This window comes from Pleuronectes platessa, chromosome 20, assembly GCF_947347685.1.
Source record: "Pleuronectes platessa chromosome 20, fPlePla1.1, whole genome shotgun sequence".
Lineage (NCBI taxonomy): Eukaryota > Metazoa > Chordata > Actinopteri > Pleuronectiformes > Pleuronectidae > Pleuronectes > Pleuronectes platessa.
Window position 1 is genome coordinate 13,235,986 of NC_070645.1, and position 16,717 is coordinate 13,252,702.

General features: G+C 42.3%; 1 protein-coding gene across 1 annotated transcript; it reads left to right on the forward strand.

The window, feature by feature from the left end:
- Positions 1-5,037: 5,037 nt before the first annotated feature.
- On the forward strand, positions 5,038-15,982 carry LOC128426199 (cyclic nucleotide-gated cation channel beta-3). The gene is made up of 17 exons (XM_053413065.1): positions 5,038-5,202; positions 5,645-5,687; positions 6,661-6,772; positions 9,045-9,205; positions 9,330-9,856; positions 10,620-10,670; positions 10,758-10,844; positions 10,957-11,021; positions 11,404-11,526; positions 13,011-13,152; positions 13,461-13,620; positions 13,914-14,011; positions 14,096-14,179; positions 14,315-14,433; positions 14,600-14,752; positions 15,068-15,215; positions 15,316-15,982. Exons 1-17 carry the CDS (start codon positions 5,038-5,040, stop codon positions 15,334-15,336), a joined length of 2,259 nt encoding a protein of 752 aa, XP_053269040.1. The 3' UTR covers positions 15,337-15,982.
- Positions 15,983-16,717: the final 735 nt, after the last annotated feature.

Below are 16,717 nucleotides of genomic sequence, written 5' to 3' on the forward strand. Positions count from 1 at the left end.
AGGCACATTCACTTGATGATGACTATCTGAGACTGAAAGAGGTTTGTAATCAGACCATGAACATAAGCAGCATATAATAACCATAACAGAAAATAAAAATGCATATATACTTTTATTTGACAGTGATTATATGTTAAATTTGATTTATTTTGAACAAGAATAGTAGGCATTGGCGCTGAGGACCCTTACACAGCTCCCTTGGTTTATTTGGATTTTCTGATTTTTCAGTTTAGTCTGAACCAAACAAGTGTGAAAGGTGCCTCGGAAACAAGGATCAAACTAACCCTGGTTTATGTCTTTTCATTGTGAACCCAGCTTTTTGGATAGATCAGACTTTTGGGCCGATTCAAGGAAGAAAGCGGTAGCGACTTACAGGATTCCTTGCAGTCTTAACTTCCCATTATATAATGTATGAATGATGAGGAAGTTCTTCAGACTAGGGTTGAGTACTGCAGCTGATGTTGGTGATGCTGATAGCGTATTACAGTGGCAACAAAAATAATGATATGAACGGCCAAACTTACGTCAGACACGTGCACGTCTACATACCAATCAATGTCAAGTATAGGTAGATTCAGCCAACGTTTGTCAAACAAAAGTTTTTAGTCCACTCCCTAAATTACAATGTGAAACCAAAGCTGGCCTGAATGTAAACACAGTGAACCGTGGTCTGGACTCTCAGGTGAGAAAACACCCTTAGAAGAACTTTTTCTCAGCATCATGTGTGTATAAATAGCTCTCGGACGGATTTGGCATCATGAAGCAGGGAAGTGCTACATATTAGCATATCCCCGCTCTTCAACCACCTGTCCGTCCCGCCCTCTGTGGGGTGGGCGGCCCAAAGCACCTGAGCTGCTAGCCCTTCCCCGCCGCCCCACCACCCCTCTGTTGTGAATGTGATCTTTAATGGGCAGCCTAAATCACTGACCTGTCACTTTGTGCCTTCATTCAGATTAATGGGCACTCCAATGGTCCAGGCATTAAGCCTCACAGGGCCACTCAATGACACACCTCAGTGCTCTGTGGCTCAGCACTCATAACACACACACCCACACACACTCGCAAGGAAAAGCCAATACAGCAGTGCACCGCAACCTTGGGAAGAGAAGAGTTGCTAAGGAAAGAGGGAAACAATAGGATTCAAATGTATCTGTGGATGTATCCAATAACAACACAAGCATGTCCTCAATCGCTCCCTCATCTCACCCTCCTTCAGTCTTCAGTCAGCCGCCGATACTCACACGATAGGGGAACCTGTTATCTTGATTCATAACATCAGTTTTCATTCAACTGTCCAGGAGTTTTTAAGCGAATTGTAGCGAAAATACTGATATGAGACAAAAGATCTGACCAATAACACAGAAATGCATGTGGTGTTTATTAGTCAAACTCAATGGATGGATGATTTGTATATTCATACATTCTCCTACATAAAAAAACTGTTTTTGGAAACATTTATGGAAAATTTTCCTGACATGTGTCTGCTCTGTTTATCCCGAACGATTTAATTAAATATGCGTTGTTCACACCCAGAGTCTCAAAAGTCCCATTCACTGTCCAAACACGTCTCACCCAAAAGAGTCAGCTGTGACAATGAATTAGTGGCTCTTACTATTTTCTTGGGACATCTTCTGTAGTGGAAACAGATGTTGTTGTGTCTACAAGTCACACTGGTGTCGACCCTTCTTTGTTTTAACTCCTGGAGCATTTCTCAGCGGCACCGGGGGAGTTATATTGAAAACACTGTTGTTTTATCATCTGTTTGTGAGAACCTGAGGGGGGACATATGAAAGGATGTTCTGCCCCCATTTGGTAGGAGAGAGAAGTGCAACTCAACATTAAGGGCTGTGACCTCATATAGCACCAACGCTTACTGACCAGATGATTAACAGTACACATCAACACAATTGCAATATTTACAACATTGATTAGAACATATACCACTCTGTTAAATATGGTAAATAGAGTACAGTTTAGTGATGCAAGTATATATGAGTATACCCATGTTAAAGGTGGATGTAAACAATAATAGTGTTGACATTGTTGGTTTCCAATAAGCAATTTCTTGAAGTAAGATTGAACGGGGGACTCTAATGATTGTGGCACAGATTATTATTGATATGATGTTCTGAAGGAAAACACAGTTTTGACTTAATGCAAAGTTTCTGATATATTTTCTGGAGATTTGATTTAGATGAAGCCAGACATGACCAAGAGGAAATAAACCCTATTCTTTTCAACTAGCCAGACATTTCTCTATGATTTTAAGGCTGTAAACTGTAATAGATATTGTTGGACAAGACATTAGGTGATGTGAGAAAGAACCATTGTTTGGTTACCATTTTAAAATAGGTTTGAAACTAAATGTTTATATTCAGCGACTTGTTGTCTCTGTCCTAATATAAGTCTGTCTCACTCTTCATCTGTGGCTTTTAAAGAAAAAGCTACAGAATTTCTTTGACACCATCGGTTTCAAACAATATTGATAAGGCCAGAATGTGCCCCGTTGTAACTTTTTCTGCAGGTTTTTCCATGAATCAAAAGCAAAGAACAACAAACTAAGCAAATCATTTGTGTATTTACTGAACAGGACCTGGGCCCAGTACAGAGCCCTGTGGGACACCCATGGATTGACACAGAGGGATAAAGCCATAATCCCCGATTGTGACAAGGTGAGAATGAGCGGTTGTTAAATTTATAAGTCTCTGTGTTTAGTTTATGCAGTAGGATGTTAGGATTAAAATAATGGAGCCTAGAATTAAAATTAGACAATATACATGTGTAAAGTCATAACCCATTTAATCAGATCCAAAGCTAAATTATTCAGCTAGCCACAGTCACGCTCACTCTCTAAATATTCTGGATCTTCTCTCCATACCGCTTCGGCTCATTCACTTTCACAAGCAGTAGATGTGGGCACAGGACTTGTCTCTAATGTTTCAAACACCAGGATAAGTGCTCTTTTTACAGGGACAAGAAATAGTCCTTTGAGTGTTTTTTTCTCAGAACAAATCATTTCTGTCCTCCTCTCCACTGAAGAGAGACCCCCTCACACAGTATCGAATGGTGCTGGATTTTTATGGCATTGTTAAAGGGGTAATCATAGTGTAATTTGCCACTGTGATCATTGTGAACTGGCCTCCCTTGGTCAGGCCTTGTTATAATTTCCAGACCCCTGGTTGAGAGCAGCTCTGAATTGCACCAATTAGAGCTGTGAGTCATGTGTCAGCGGCTACAGGAGAATTCAGCCTCTTCCACTTTGAGCTATAAATTCATCTCTGGCTGTTACACCATTACGGTCTATTGTCGCTGTGCTGGTGACTGACAGGTGGTAGTCAGGCACATGTTGGCCGTGTGTGTGTATGTGTATGTGTGTGTGTGTGTGTGTGTGTACGTGTGGGCCTCTGTCAGCGACAAGGTGAAAGGTCTGGGTTTCCATTTCAGTGTTACATTAAAGTCACCCTTAAATGATTTATTTTATTCTACTTTGTGTGACTAATGTATAAACTGAGAATGACACACTGTTACTTCTTCAACAAAGCAATTACACTAAAGTATTATCTGCACTTTTTCATCAGTGCACAGTGAGTAAACAACAAAAAGGCCGATGTTTTCTCCCTTAGCAGATCCATCGAGCTCTCTCGCAGTAATGTCAGGGACTCGGCCCGACCCCCAAGGCTTAATTAGATTAATGGTAGAGGAGCAGAGCGTCTAATGACCTATCTCTCTGCATCACTGGATGGCGGAAAGATGGGAAGTGCATCAACTCTCGCCGGTTCCTCTTCCACTCGCCCTCCCCTCAGCCCCAGACAAGTCAATGATCCTTTAGAACGCTTCGAGATACATTACATGGAGCCCACGGCTGCAGTCGAGACCCCGTCTGCAGTGCTGCAGCATTTTCACTGCTCGGTCCCCCGTGTGATGAGAGGAGGGGAACAGCGAGGAAACGGGCTGAGGGGATCGGCAACAGAGGCGTAATTAGATTCCAAATGACGAGAGAGAATGTCTCGCGCAGATAAGATAAAAATGGAAACTGGAAAATATGCAAAGATAATGAAAACGACAAGGAAGAGAGATTTGTGAGCAGAAATTGCACAAACTTACAGCTTCTCTCTAACAAAGAGAACTAAAAACAAAAACAAAAACAGTGGAAGAAATGCGTAGAAAGTTCAAGGGGGCACAAGTAAGGGGATTACACATTTTGATAGTGCTGATGCCAGTACTGTAACACTCTAAGGTGTAGTTCTTCTAATTGCCACAAGAAGGTAGCACCAAGAAATCTACTGTTATTACAAATCTGACTATTATTATTTATAACCCTAACCCTATGTGTAATAAATATCATAGCAATTATAATTATTATAATTAATATTAAATTTACAAATGTATGTATGTATGTAACGGCTGAGCTACTGAGAGACACACACATGCACAATAAGCAGACGTGATAAGTTTTGGGCCTGCCACTCAAACTTTATAATTAATCTGAACTTTGTTTCCTCTGTTTTACTCCAGGAATGAAATAATGGCTTAAGTCACAGATATTATTAAGATCAATTAGTTTAGTTAAGTAAAAGTGACGTATGCATGGATGAATTTTTTTTCTTGCAGCAAACTGAATCTAGTAAGACTGTAAACAATCTGTGCTGCATTGTAGGCGACCAGATACTGAGCTCCTCACAGATGCATTGGTACAGGCACTGCTCCAGGGCCTCAGCTCTGCTTTAGTGGTCACCCATAAGCCTATTGCGATCTCTCATGAGATGGTGATGTGCTTAGATGTCACTGGTGAAGGTGGGGGCTATTTTGCATGCTAGAGTATTAGTGGGGCTAAAAGCAGTAATACCATCAGGACCAGCGTGTTTCTGAGGGCGTGGTGCTTTAACAGAGGGGGAGAAGAAGAAGAAGTAGAGCTGGACAGGCAGAAAAGGGAGAGCTAAGCCCGGAGGAGGGGATCTTGTGGGGCAAGAGGACTCTGTGCATTCCCCTCGTACAGGTGGCAGAGAACACAGCAGATGCACCTTTAGGTTGCTAGAAATGTTTAGCAAATTCAAGGGCCTCCTCAGTGGCCCGCAGGCGCCAACAGCTCCTGGGACCAACAGAGTGGCCCCTGACCCATCTCCAGCTCCAGCTCCAGCTCCAGCTCCGGCCTCAGCTCCAGCTCCAGATCCGCCCCCAGCTCCGGCTCCTGCTCCAGCTGAGGTAAGACCTTCTTGAGAGAAGGGAAAAGTGTGTTCTATATTCAGTTTCGCAAGCTTCTGATACTTTCATTTCATCCCTGCTGTATTAAGAGCTGTTGTATTCTGCGGAGCAGCTTTCATACTGTTCACTTTGTGCCAGTAACAGCAGCAGCAGCCAAAGCTAAAATCCCAGCTGAGAAAAATGAAATCCTGCATCCAGCGTTGAAACCAGCAGGTTTTGTTACAGTTGATTCTTCTGAGATCACAAGTGGTGAAATCATTCTTCGCCCTTTCAAATTAATTTCACCTCAAATTTGGCCATTTTTGAAAAAGACTCCATCAGGGGAGGTGGCAATTTGTCAAATGCAAAATTCACTTTCCTACAAAAACTTCTGTGAGTTAAAGTACCTCTCTAATGAGTGTGGTCTGAGTAATGATGCCGAACATGTTGATTTGTCACGTAGGAGGCGAAGGCGGACGATAAGGGGAATGAGGCCAAACCGCAGGGTAAGTCATTGTTTATTTGAGAGGCTGAATTGACACATAGAGAAGCTGAATCACTGTACGTCCCTTTGTTTGACTTCGTTGACTTCCAGCTTTCTGCCCACTGCTTTCCCTGGACCAAAGCCTGTGGTTAGATACTGGGAATGCTCTTTAACTCATGGGAGCCTCATGAACATGGTGTATCTTACTAAAAGGCTTATCTAAATTCACTTCTGACACTCACTCTCTTCAGAGCATGCTCTGACTAAGCTACTTCAACAGTAAATACGCATCAGTGCTGATTATCCTATCTTCATTCAGTTGAAATATAATTACCTCAACATTTCTAACAACCATATCAATGTATTTGTTGTGATGCTTATTCTGGTCATTTTAAGAGTTGTGATGGTTCAGGTGACTAGCTTTTTCTGCACTGGTCCGGCATAATTAATGATCAAGATGACATGTATATTGATTTAACGATTGCCATGAACATATATTTATTGATTTAGCAGATTAATTTAATCTCTGTGACATGCAGACTGTGTTGCTTCTGATTTAGGCACCTGTCATGTAGAGTCAAGCACAATAGGTGGGTCCTCTAGGAGAGCACAAATGTGAAGAATATTAAAATACCCCCCAAAACTATTTTATAAACTCAAGCCGTCCTCTGACTGTTGCACATGCTTGATCAAAAATCTGTCATCATGGTCATTGTAAATCATCACATTGAATCTGTCAAGTACATCAATGATGTCAAAAGAGAATAAAAACTAAACGAAAACTAAAGAGCTCCTTCTTGAAATCATGTTTATATAGAGCAGGCAGGCAGGGACCTTATTTGTCCCAAAGGGGGGAAAGCCAAGTCAGCTACTGTCAGGATCATTTCTAAGGTTGTGTAAGATAATCACAGATACAAAGATAATGACAGATACAAAGTGCTTCTACGTAAAACAATCAGAAAAAAGTGAACAAGATGTACCTTCTCTTTTCTCAGACCCGACCCCAGCCCCTGCTCCAGCCCCTGCTCCAGCCTCAGGCCCAACCCCTGCTCCAGCACCCGGCACTGCAGCAGCTCCAACTAACCCTGATCAAGCTGGACCTGATGGGTAAGTCCTTTGTGCTTTATGAAGTTTCCAGTTTTAGCGACAAAGTTGTACAAGTGGCATTTTACCAGAGCTGTTGTGTGGATGAATAAGATCTAGGACACAAGAGTAAATGAAATTAAAGAGAGTAGATATAGGGTATTATACTCAACCTACAAAACACACTCCTGGATGAACACTGATCCACCAAACCAGTATCAAATTAATCACCTGTCAGATTCCCTGGCAAGATGGCAGACAGAGACAGAAACCCTGAGAGATGAACCAGCAAGTTAGATCTTTATCCCCTGGTGCTATATGCATGTTAACAGAGGGACGGCCAGAAAGTGGATTAAAAGCTTTTCAGCTTTTCAGCGTTAAGAAGCTCAACACAGCTACCTCTGCTCCAGCAATACAAGTTTGACAAGAGGTTTGATGCTCACAGTCGTAAACACTTTTACAAATGAGAAAACATGTAAATCTTTCATCAGTAGGGGGGTGGGATGTAAGAGCTAGGTGCTCTGCAGTTAGAAATGTGCACCTCTAATCTGAGTGAGGTGTGGAATAAATATCATGAGAGCGTCAGGAGCTCACAGGCGATGCACAGCACTCCTCTGCAGGATGAGCCAGGTGTGAGCTCAGTATTGACACGTTACAAACGGACCTCATCAACCTCAGATGAACACAATGCAGTGCCTGATGATAAAGATCCTGTTTAATGTTACAAGCGGCAATCTGGTCCAGCGACAGAATTATGACTTGCGCTGGCGACCATCAAGATGTATTTTGTTTGTTGTTCAAATTTGTTTGTCCAACTAAATACCCCGAGGACCACACATCACTTCTTCTGTGGTGTCTGACTCACAAGTTATTCTGAAAACTAAACTTTAATCTTCAAGATGTTGGGTCATGGATTTAAAAGAAAGACAGTAGTTCAGCCTTAGAACTACTTTTGTAATAATTTAACTCCTTTTACTTTGCATAAGTAAATCATAATAAAACCCACTTCTCTGCACTGAGTTCAACAGCAGCATAGTGCTCCACTACCCCACGTAAAGACCATGTCCAACATTGTTGCCGGATCTGGAGCCGTTACTGTGTCACTTGTTAATTACAATAAGCTTGTTTTGATTAATTTAAGAGCTGAACTCAGACATGTGATCGAGATTTGCTGTGGAGCGTTCTTTGGAGACGCTCCTGGATCCCCCGGTCAGCCAGATGTATTGCTATAGTTTGCCCACTAGAAGGCGACACATGAACACAGACCGGCTGTCTGCACTGATGAGTATGTATCAGCTGAGTCTTTTCTACACAGTCCGAATGTCTTTATTTGAAAGGTGCTCTGTTGAAAACTGTAGACTCGGTGAATGTGGGTTGTTAAGAGACAAACATTTTCTTTTTAACTTTAACGGTTGCAATTTGGGTGGTGACCCTTTTAAATAAATAAATAAATCAATGACCTTTTCTATTCCCTATCAGGAATTAAAACCTCCTGTAATAATCTAGTTTTTGTAATGATTTATCAGAGAAATCAACATGTGTACCGTGTCACTGGAAATAAAGTTGCAGCAGCTCACCTGTTCACTGTGTAGAAAGCATTTAGGTCAATAAGTCAGATCACGTCACTTCACATCAGCAGATTGAAATCTTGCATGATTCCACTGCTACTGTGACTCAGTAGACATTCTATGAAGTCAGAGAAAAGCAGCTGCAGTCAGATATGTGTGTTCAGTGAGGTTTGTGTTGATGCTGCAACGTTAAAAGAGACAGAACTCTGCAAAGTCCAGTGTTCTTCCCTTTAAGCTCTGTATGGTGCTCAGATTGTAACGTATAGATAATAATTGCCTGAATGAGCTCGATTAGAGTGGAAACGGAAAAAGCTGCAGGCTCCAGAAAATGTGTAAAAAATGCGAAAACTACAGCAGCCCTGAAATTCAAAACACAACAGCAAGTTAAAAGGGAAAACAACACAACACAATGCTGAATTTGAAAACAATGACAAAGCACAAAGCACAAAGACATTCATCCTCAACAGCAAAGCTAGTTACCTGCTTAAACAAGGCTCATTGCCGATTGGACACACACGAGTTGCAGACAAAACCTCATTTGAAATATTGGCTCGAGTCATAGAAGCAGCAAGAATTGTACCTACACACGTGAAATCAGACAAAAAGATGGTTTCTCCAACCTCATTACATCAGAAACCATCATCCACCTTATCTACCTTACCTACTTATACCAAATACAAGGTTGTTGTACACTGTCTGATGTTGGTGGTGTTTGGTATTTTCCTCAGACCAGAGCAGCCCCCTCCTCCGCCCCCGCCCATCGTCATCAATAGGTACTCAGACGATCAGCTCCGGTCCATCATCAAGCTGATGAGGGAGAGACAGGCGCTCTACAAGGAGAAAGTGTTGGATCAGTACGCTTCTTCCCCCGAGATCACCCCTCCCGTCAGTGAGTACAATCTCAGCTTCACTCGTTTGGGCGGAGGCCGGGTAGAGCTCCTCTTCAGCACCAACCAGAGATAGTCTTATTTGATCTAGAACATTGCACTCAACCTTGATATCGGTCTTTTCAGCACCTCTGCTCCGCAAGGACAACTACGCAATAGTCATCGAGGAGAGGAAGAGACAAGCCGAGGAGGATCGGATAAAGAAGGAGGAGGCGGATAAGAAGAAGAAAGAGGAGCAGGCGCAGAAGAAGAAGGAGAATGACCAGAAGAAGAAGGAGGATGAGGAGAGAAAGAAGGCGGAGATGGAAGAACAGAAGAAATTGGAGAAAGTGGCCATGAAGACCAAGGTGACCGAAGCCGCGTGGCGCACTGTGGACACCGTGCTGAAGCCGTTCGAGGAGAGTATGGACTCTGTGGTGGGGCAGACCATCGACCCGTTCACAGACCGCCGCTACATTGCCTGGCTGAGCCTGGTGACCCTGGCCTTCAACTACAACACCTGGTTCATCACGGCCCGCCTGTGCTTCCCGTACCACACGGCGACCGCCATCCCATTCTGGTTCGCACTGGACCTGCTGGCCGACCTCATCTACCTCATCGACTCCATCCTCTTCCAGTCCCGCAAGCAGTTTGTCAAAGGTGGAGACATCATAGTAAGTGTGACCGGTGATCATCAATGAGAATGACACCATGACCTTGGTCAGTAGACGTCCAATGATACATTTAGGTTCAGGACAATTGATTTTTTTTATAAGCACTTTAACATAAACTTCAAAAGCTAAAGTTATGTCGCATAAAGGAATACTTCAGCCAAAAAATAAAAAAATCCACTCATGATCTACTCACCTCGATGCCAATGGAGGGTTGGGTGAAGTGTTTGACTTTCAGGGACATTGCAGCCTAATCCAATAAACTGGTGAGTAGATAATGAGTGAATGTTCATTTTTGGGTGAACTATCCATTTAATTAATGAATCAGAATGAACAACTTGTGTATTTAAATTATTTTTTAATATAATTGTTTCCTATGATATTTGATCTTCCTCCTTCTCTCCCTCTCTGTTACGAAGCAAATCATTCACTATGTATTCACTTATCTATATCAGTTGTTTATAGTATTGATACAGCCCATGGTCACAAATATCAGTTTACATCATAGGTTGCAACATCCTCTGCTGTTAACCCTCGACTAGATGAGAAAAAAAAATTTAAACTGGGAAAGAACCTTGAAACCGCAGCGAGGACAAGCTGCAAATGCAATGTGATGAAGAGGAGGAAAGAGAAGCTCCTTGTGTCATTGTTTAACTTTCTTCAGGCCCTAATAAAGATTAGATCTCTATCATGTGTTGAGTGTTATTGTTTTCCATTTGCCTGATGAAGACCAGGCGGCATCTAAACTCCCTTTTCTCCCTTTCAGAAAGACAGAGAAATGACGAAGAAGAACTACAGGGAGTCAGAGAGATTCAAGGTATCCTAAAGTGAATTCTTTGACCTTTGGACTTGAGTGTGAACCAACGTCAGTGACCGTCCTCATCCTGTCTCTTGTCCTCAACAGATTGACATGCTGTGTCTCATTCCTTTCGACTTGCTGTACTTGCAGTTTGGATTCAAATCCATTTTCCGAGTCAATCGTCTGCTGAAGGTGAATTTACTTATGTGTATGTTTGGAGAGGTTTTAATCTGAAAACACTGCAAACACACTGAGGTCATTTTGTTTGATTCCCGTCATCGACCTTCTCATTGTTGTCATCAAGGCGGATACGTTCTTTGAGTTCAGTGATCGTCTGGAGAGCCTCATGGCCAAGGCGTACATCTGGAGGTGAGTCACATGACAGGAAGTCACAACCTATGACTTCGATGACGGTCAATGTAAACACGTTGTGCAGCCAGTGATTTATAAAGAGCCTTTAACCCATGAAGGATGGACCAGTGGAAAGATGGAGGTGGTAGATAAAAGGAGGGTCTAGACTGGGACTATTTCCTCAGCAGCTGTTTAGAAACCATGACTCTTCTTTCTTTTCGTTCTTTAATGTTTTACCACCACTTTACATTTACACTTTTCTGCAGTTGTTACACAGCTCCCTGTATTAATCTACTGTAAGATGGTTCATTATGGTGTCACGGCGGTGTAGGAGCCACTAAATGGAAGCAAAGAGGAACGGAGCCCAGTGACACAGTTAACATCTTTCCTCCTCTGTCAGAGTTATTCGGACCATCGGTTATCTGCTCTTCATGCTCCACCTCAACGCTTGCTGCTACTACGTGGCCTCAGAGTACCAGGGCATCGGCCAAACTAAATGGGTCTACTCGGGCCTCGGCAGCGCGTGAGTACACTGCATCCGTCTTCCTGCTCGTGTTTGATTGCATGGGACTGATTTGTTTTTCCTGCCTAATGTACACTAGTACTAGTAGTGTACAAAAAGGACCTGTCAGTAAAAAGTAACACAAGCGATCCCCTACCACACTGTTACTGACCAAGCTAAGTCTCATTATAGTATCCTCTTCAAAAAGCCTCGTCAAAACACTAGTGACTTAAAGACAAATTTCAACTTAGATAAAGTTCCCATTTACATTAAACTTAAAAAACTTATATTTCCTAGGATTCTGACTCTACAGGTTGAGGAAATCCATGTCAGTGATGTTTTTGAATAGTTCTCTGAGGTGGTGTCAGACACAAAGTGTGGAGGGGCTTCCTCCGGCCACCACACAATCTCTAACTTCATTGTAAAATTTAAAATTGATGCCTATTTAATCAGCTAATCATGAATAGCTAAACCAAACAGGCTTTAATAAACCTCATGTTTTTTGACAGAAAAACATTTACTGTCATTATATTGTGATTACCATTTAGCCATTATGTTGCACATGACCTCAGGCTCTATAAGTATGTTTCCCTCTCAAAGCTGAAACCTTGTCAGCAGCTCTCAGCAGCGTCATGTGATTGGAAAGGTGTGTTCAATTATAACAGTTTGAACTCTGAATTCAACATGATGTATCTTATTTCTTGCATTTCTGGTTAGGAGGAAATCCAAAACATAAAAGAATAATGTCTTTCTGTGTATGACTTTTATTCAAAAGTTTATTGTTTTACCCTGATTCAAATTGCAAAATGATCCCAACATTTCCAGATGTCTAAAATACACTGTGCCTTAGAGGACTTGACATTTCCATTATATACAACACAGACCTTCAGAGAGTTAACTTCAGTTTTGGTTGCACAGTAACAGAGTTTTTTAGTTGCAGTTTATAAAACCTGCATCACTGAGGGATCCAGAGAAAATGACACGTGTTGTGTGTTCCGTGTTTGCTGCCGCTGCAGTTACCTCAGCTGCTTCTTCTATGCGGAGAAGTCCCTGCTGATGATCGCTGAGCTGCCCTTTCCAGACACCATGTTCGGACAGATCTTTCAGATGACTAACTACCTTTTTGGGGCATTCTTTATGTCCATCATTCTTGGCCAGGTAGTTTCTTTGTAATATTTTTTTTTTTTTGCATTTTAATAATGAGTCGGCCATGTTTTGGCATAAATGACGTTTTTCTTTTCTCCCGTTCTTTTTTTCTGTTCATCTAATAGTCGTAAAAAAACAATATGTTTCAAGAAAAACCTAAGCAGCTGTAGGTTTCTTGAAAATTTAGCAGCAAAGACATCAAGGGAATTAAACTGTGCAGCTCTCTTGGAGGATGAGCACCCTTCGAATCGCACGCACAAACACACAAACACACACACACTCTCACGTGTCTTCGTCAGGCCAGTGACAGCCAGCCTAGTTTGTAATGTCCCCTTCTCACACCCCCACCCTGTCCACAGGTACCTGCGTTGTTACTACCACGCTGTCCGCAGTCTGATCAACATCGGGGGGCTTAGCGAGCCCCACACCGTCTTTGAGATTACCTTTCAGATGACTAACTTTTTCACGGGCGTCTTTGTGTTCTCCAGTCTGATCGGACAGGTAACATAAAGCCACACTGTGTCCGTTGCATGACCCATCACAGCGTCCTCAGTTCGTCTGAAACCCTGGTAGATACTAGCGTCGCTAAATCAGCTCGTCTTCATCTCCTCCCTCATTTGTCTCGTTACTATGTAGTGATAGATGAAGGAAATCTGTCGTGGTAGAAATGTGCATGGATCATTAGTCGTAACACTTACACCTCACCATCCGTTGTTTTTCTTTCATGGTACCCCTCAATATATTTAAGTAATTCATTCATCAAGTCGTCCTCTGTTCATATATTTGTTGATCCTGCCTTCTCACCTCAGATGAGAGATGTCATAGGTGCAGCCACAGCCGGACAGACATACTTCCGAGGCTCCATGGACAACACCGTTGACTACATGGTGAACAACCGCATCCCAACGATGGTGCAGAACAGAGTCCGCACCTGGTACACGTACACCTGGGATGCTCAGGGCATGCTGGGTCAGTGCACTCTCCACAAAGGGTTCAGTTCGGTTTCAAGAAAATGTCACAAAGTCTGAAATGACATCCTCATCCCCTGGCCAGAGGTGTTATGTTTTTGGGTTGTGTAAATGTTGCTATGTCCATCCGTTCATCCGTCTCATTCTTGGGATCACTTGTACTGTGCTTTGTTGGTGGAGTAGTTTGCCATAAATCAAAACATGGTTTTGATTCCCCTCCTGTGGCTCCAGACTCATGCAACGGCCAGTTGGGCCTCAGATTAAACTCTTGCTCTGTCATCTTCCTCCTTTCAGATGAGTCGGAGCTGCTGGACAAAATGCCTCTGGTGATGAGAACCGCCATCGCCGTGGACATCAACCTGACCACCTTTCAGAAGATTGAACTGTTCAAGGTACAGCCACATGAACAGACACCGCAAACAGGCAAATTGCTGCTTTGGGCGGGCTGTCAGATAAATCTGTGTATTTTCCCTCAGGGCTGCGACCAGCAGATGTTGGTGGACATGTTGCTGAGGCTCAAGTCAATCGTCTACCTACCTGGAGACTTTGTGGTGAAGAAAGTGAGTGTGGAAAGTTACTGCTTACTGATGTTAGAGATATATGCGGGTTCCTTATTTTTATTTGGGTTATTGTTTCTTAGTTCAAATCCTGGTTTGATCCAGATTTCATGGAAATCTCTGCTTCTGCCTGTGCAGGGGGACATCGGTAAAGAGATGTACATCATCAAAGGTGGAGCGGTGCAGGTTGTGGGAGGACCTGACAACAGCATTGTGTTTGTCACACTGAAGGCCGGCTGCGTGTTCGGAGAAATCAGGTCAGATGAGGTCCAAATGCTTTGTTTTAAACATTGAGATAAACTTTAACAGTGATGTTTAACATGATGCTTCGAATGAGGAGATTATTTGTTTAAGATTCAATCGCAAAGAAACACAGAGACGGAATGTTCAGTGATGATTCTTAGATGTATTCTGTGGTCTCAGCCTGTTGCAGTCTTCCAAAGACGGAGGAAACAGGCGCACAGCTAACGTCAAAGCGTACGGCTTCGCTAACCTCTTTGTCCTGGAGAAGAAGGACCTGTTTGACATCCTCGTCCACTACCCCGAGTCTCAGAAAGTTCTTGCCAGGAAGGGAAGGTGAGTCGTTTTCCATCATCTATTGTTACGGGTGTTACAGGAAGTATCTTTAGCCCCAAATCGATTATTTAGTTGTTGTTTTTTTACATTTCTCAATGAAGAACCATAAAGCAGCTAATAGAAGAACTAGTAATGTGTCTGATTTTTTGTTGTTATGCGATCAAATGAGTTTTCTAATGTGATGAGCCGTTTTTTTTTTATTTATGTTTTTTTTTTAGCAGTTTATATAATATCAGAAGACATTTCCGTCACAATGTGTATTTGTATGTGTGTGTGTGTGTGTGTGTGTGTGTGTGTGTGTGTGTGTGTGCATAGGAAGCTAATGAAGGCCAAGGGTCCTGCAGCAGCGAAGGTGGACGAGGAGAAGAAGAAGGGACTCGCTCTCTTTGGACCCAAACCAGCGACGCCCAAACTGCTCCGAGCTGTCGGTGGAAACCCCAAAAATTTCATCGACAGGATGAGGGTAACCAGTCTTCATTTATCTCTACCTGCCAAACCCAGGCATCTTCATGTATTGAACATAACAAGTGATTCCCTCTGGTTTGGTTTCCTCTGTGTTGCAGGCTGCTGCTTCTGGAAACTGATTTTTTCCGTTTCTTATTATCTCTCTTTTGAGAGTGAATGTACAGCTTTATTTTCAATATCTTACTGCTCTTTTTTTACTGACTGCTTTTTTCTGTTGTAGCACATTCATTTTTGGATTATTTTTTTGTAAAGGCTTTTCAACTCATTTCACCGATGCTCTGAGGGCGGAACAATTAAGGAATGTCAGTTTGAGAAGCTATAAAATGGAAAATACTGTAAATTATTATATTTTTTCTTTATTAAAATTGAGGGGCTATTAAACGGCAAATTACATGTCAGGCAAACACAGGTAAACCACTCTGTCTCACCACACCCCAAAAAGAAGCAATGAAACACAACATATTATACAACTGTAAGATTAACATAAAAATATGACAGTATGGAAACAATATAATATAATATATCAAGTATTCATAATAGAATGTATGATTGTATTAGAATAGTCCGACAAATTATTACAATACAACAACAAAAAGAGGATTTAAACTAAAAGCCAAATTTTCATATTTTAAAATATATGACGTGCAATATTTGGAAGACTGCTGCCCCTAGTGGATACTGCCACTTATATACTATAGGAATATACTGTATATTTTGTGTTTATGAGCATTCATTGACTTTGTAATCACAGTAGTTAAATGAAAACCTAAGCAGACTCAACCCATCATTGTAAATACTTTGATCGATTATGCTCAGTCAATTTGATCTGTCTGTCTGTATCTGCTTCAATAAACGACCCCGCAACTTCAAAACGGTTCAGTCCCAGAATGATCCTTTCTTCCCCTTTCGCTGGTTGTAAGTCTGTGTTGGTCTGTGCCATTCAGGTCTAATCCCGTTAGCCAGGCTGGGACGCTTCAGGGACTAATTCACTAAGTGGTTGTGTACGTGAAGTCTGCAGCCGGGAGGGACTGAAATAACCTCAGCACGGCCTAATTTTACACCATCAACTTTGATCTCCTTACCACCTTCATAACCACATTCACTGCTCGTTCCGTCTGGAATCATCTCCGACCACAATTTAAAATCTGTTTCAAAATCCCTAAGTGCAGAATCAATAACAAGTGAACCAACTTTACTTGCAGTTGTCCTTTTTTTCATTATAAATCTCGTTTTCCAACAAATTGTAAAGTAATCAGGTCTCAGTGTTCCTTGTTCTGGACTGGAGCCAGCCCTACAGTCGTGTTGCCTGCTGGTGATTGGCAGCTGAGCTACAGTCGCTGACCTGACGTTGACTTCAGGACGAAGAGGAGTTCCCAGAAGGCATTAATGAGTCTGAGAAATTTAATTCCCTCAGTCTGGTGTTGGGATGTTAGACGAACACTCCACAGCGAGAGCACCCTACGCACAGGCAGGCCTGTTCTCTGTAGCCCCAGCAGACCA

What these genes read in the sequence shown, in the direction of transcription:
- LOC128426199 (XM_053413065.1), top strand. Translation starts at nt 5,038, where the DNA reads ATGTTTAGCAAATTCAAGGGCCTCCTCAGTGGCCCGCAGGCGCCAACA. An exon ending in TCAAAGGTGGAGACATCATA is followed by an intron (nt 9,857 to 10,619) that starts GTAAGTGTGACC and finishes TCTCCCTTTCAG; the next exon opens with AAAGACAGAGAAATGACGAA. An exon ending in GTTCTTGCCAGGAAGGGAAG is followed by an intron (nt 14,753 to 15,067) that starts GTGAGTCGTTTT and finishes GTGTGTGCATAG; the next exon opens with GAAGCTAATGAAGGCCAAGG.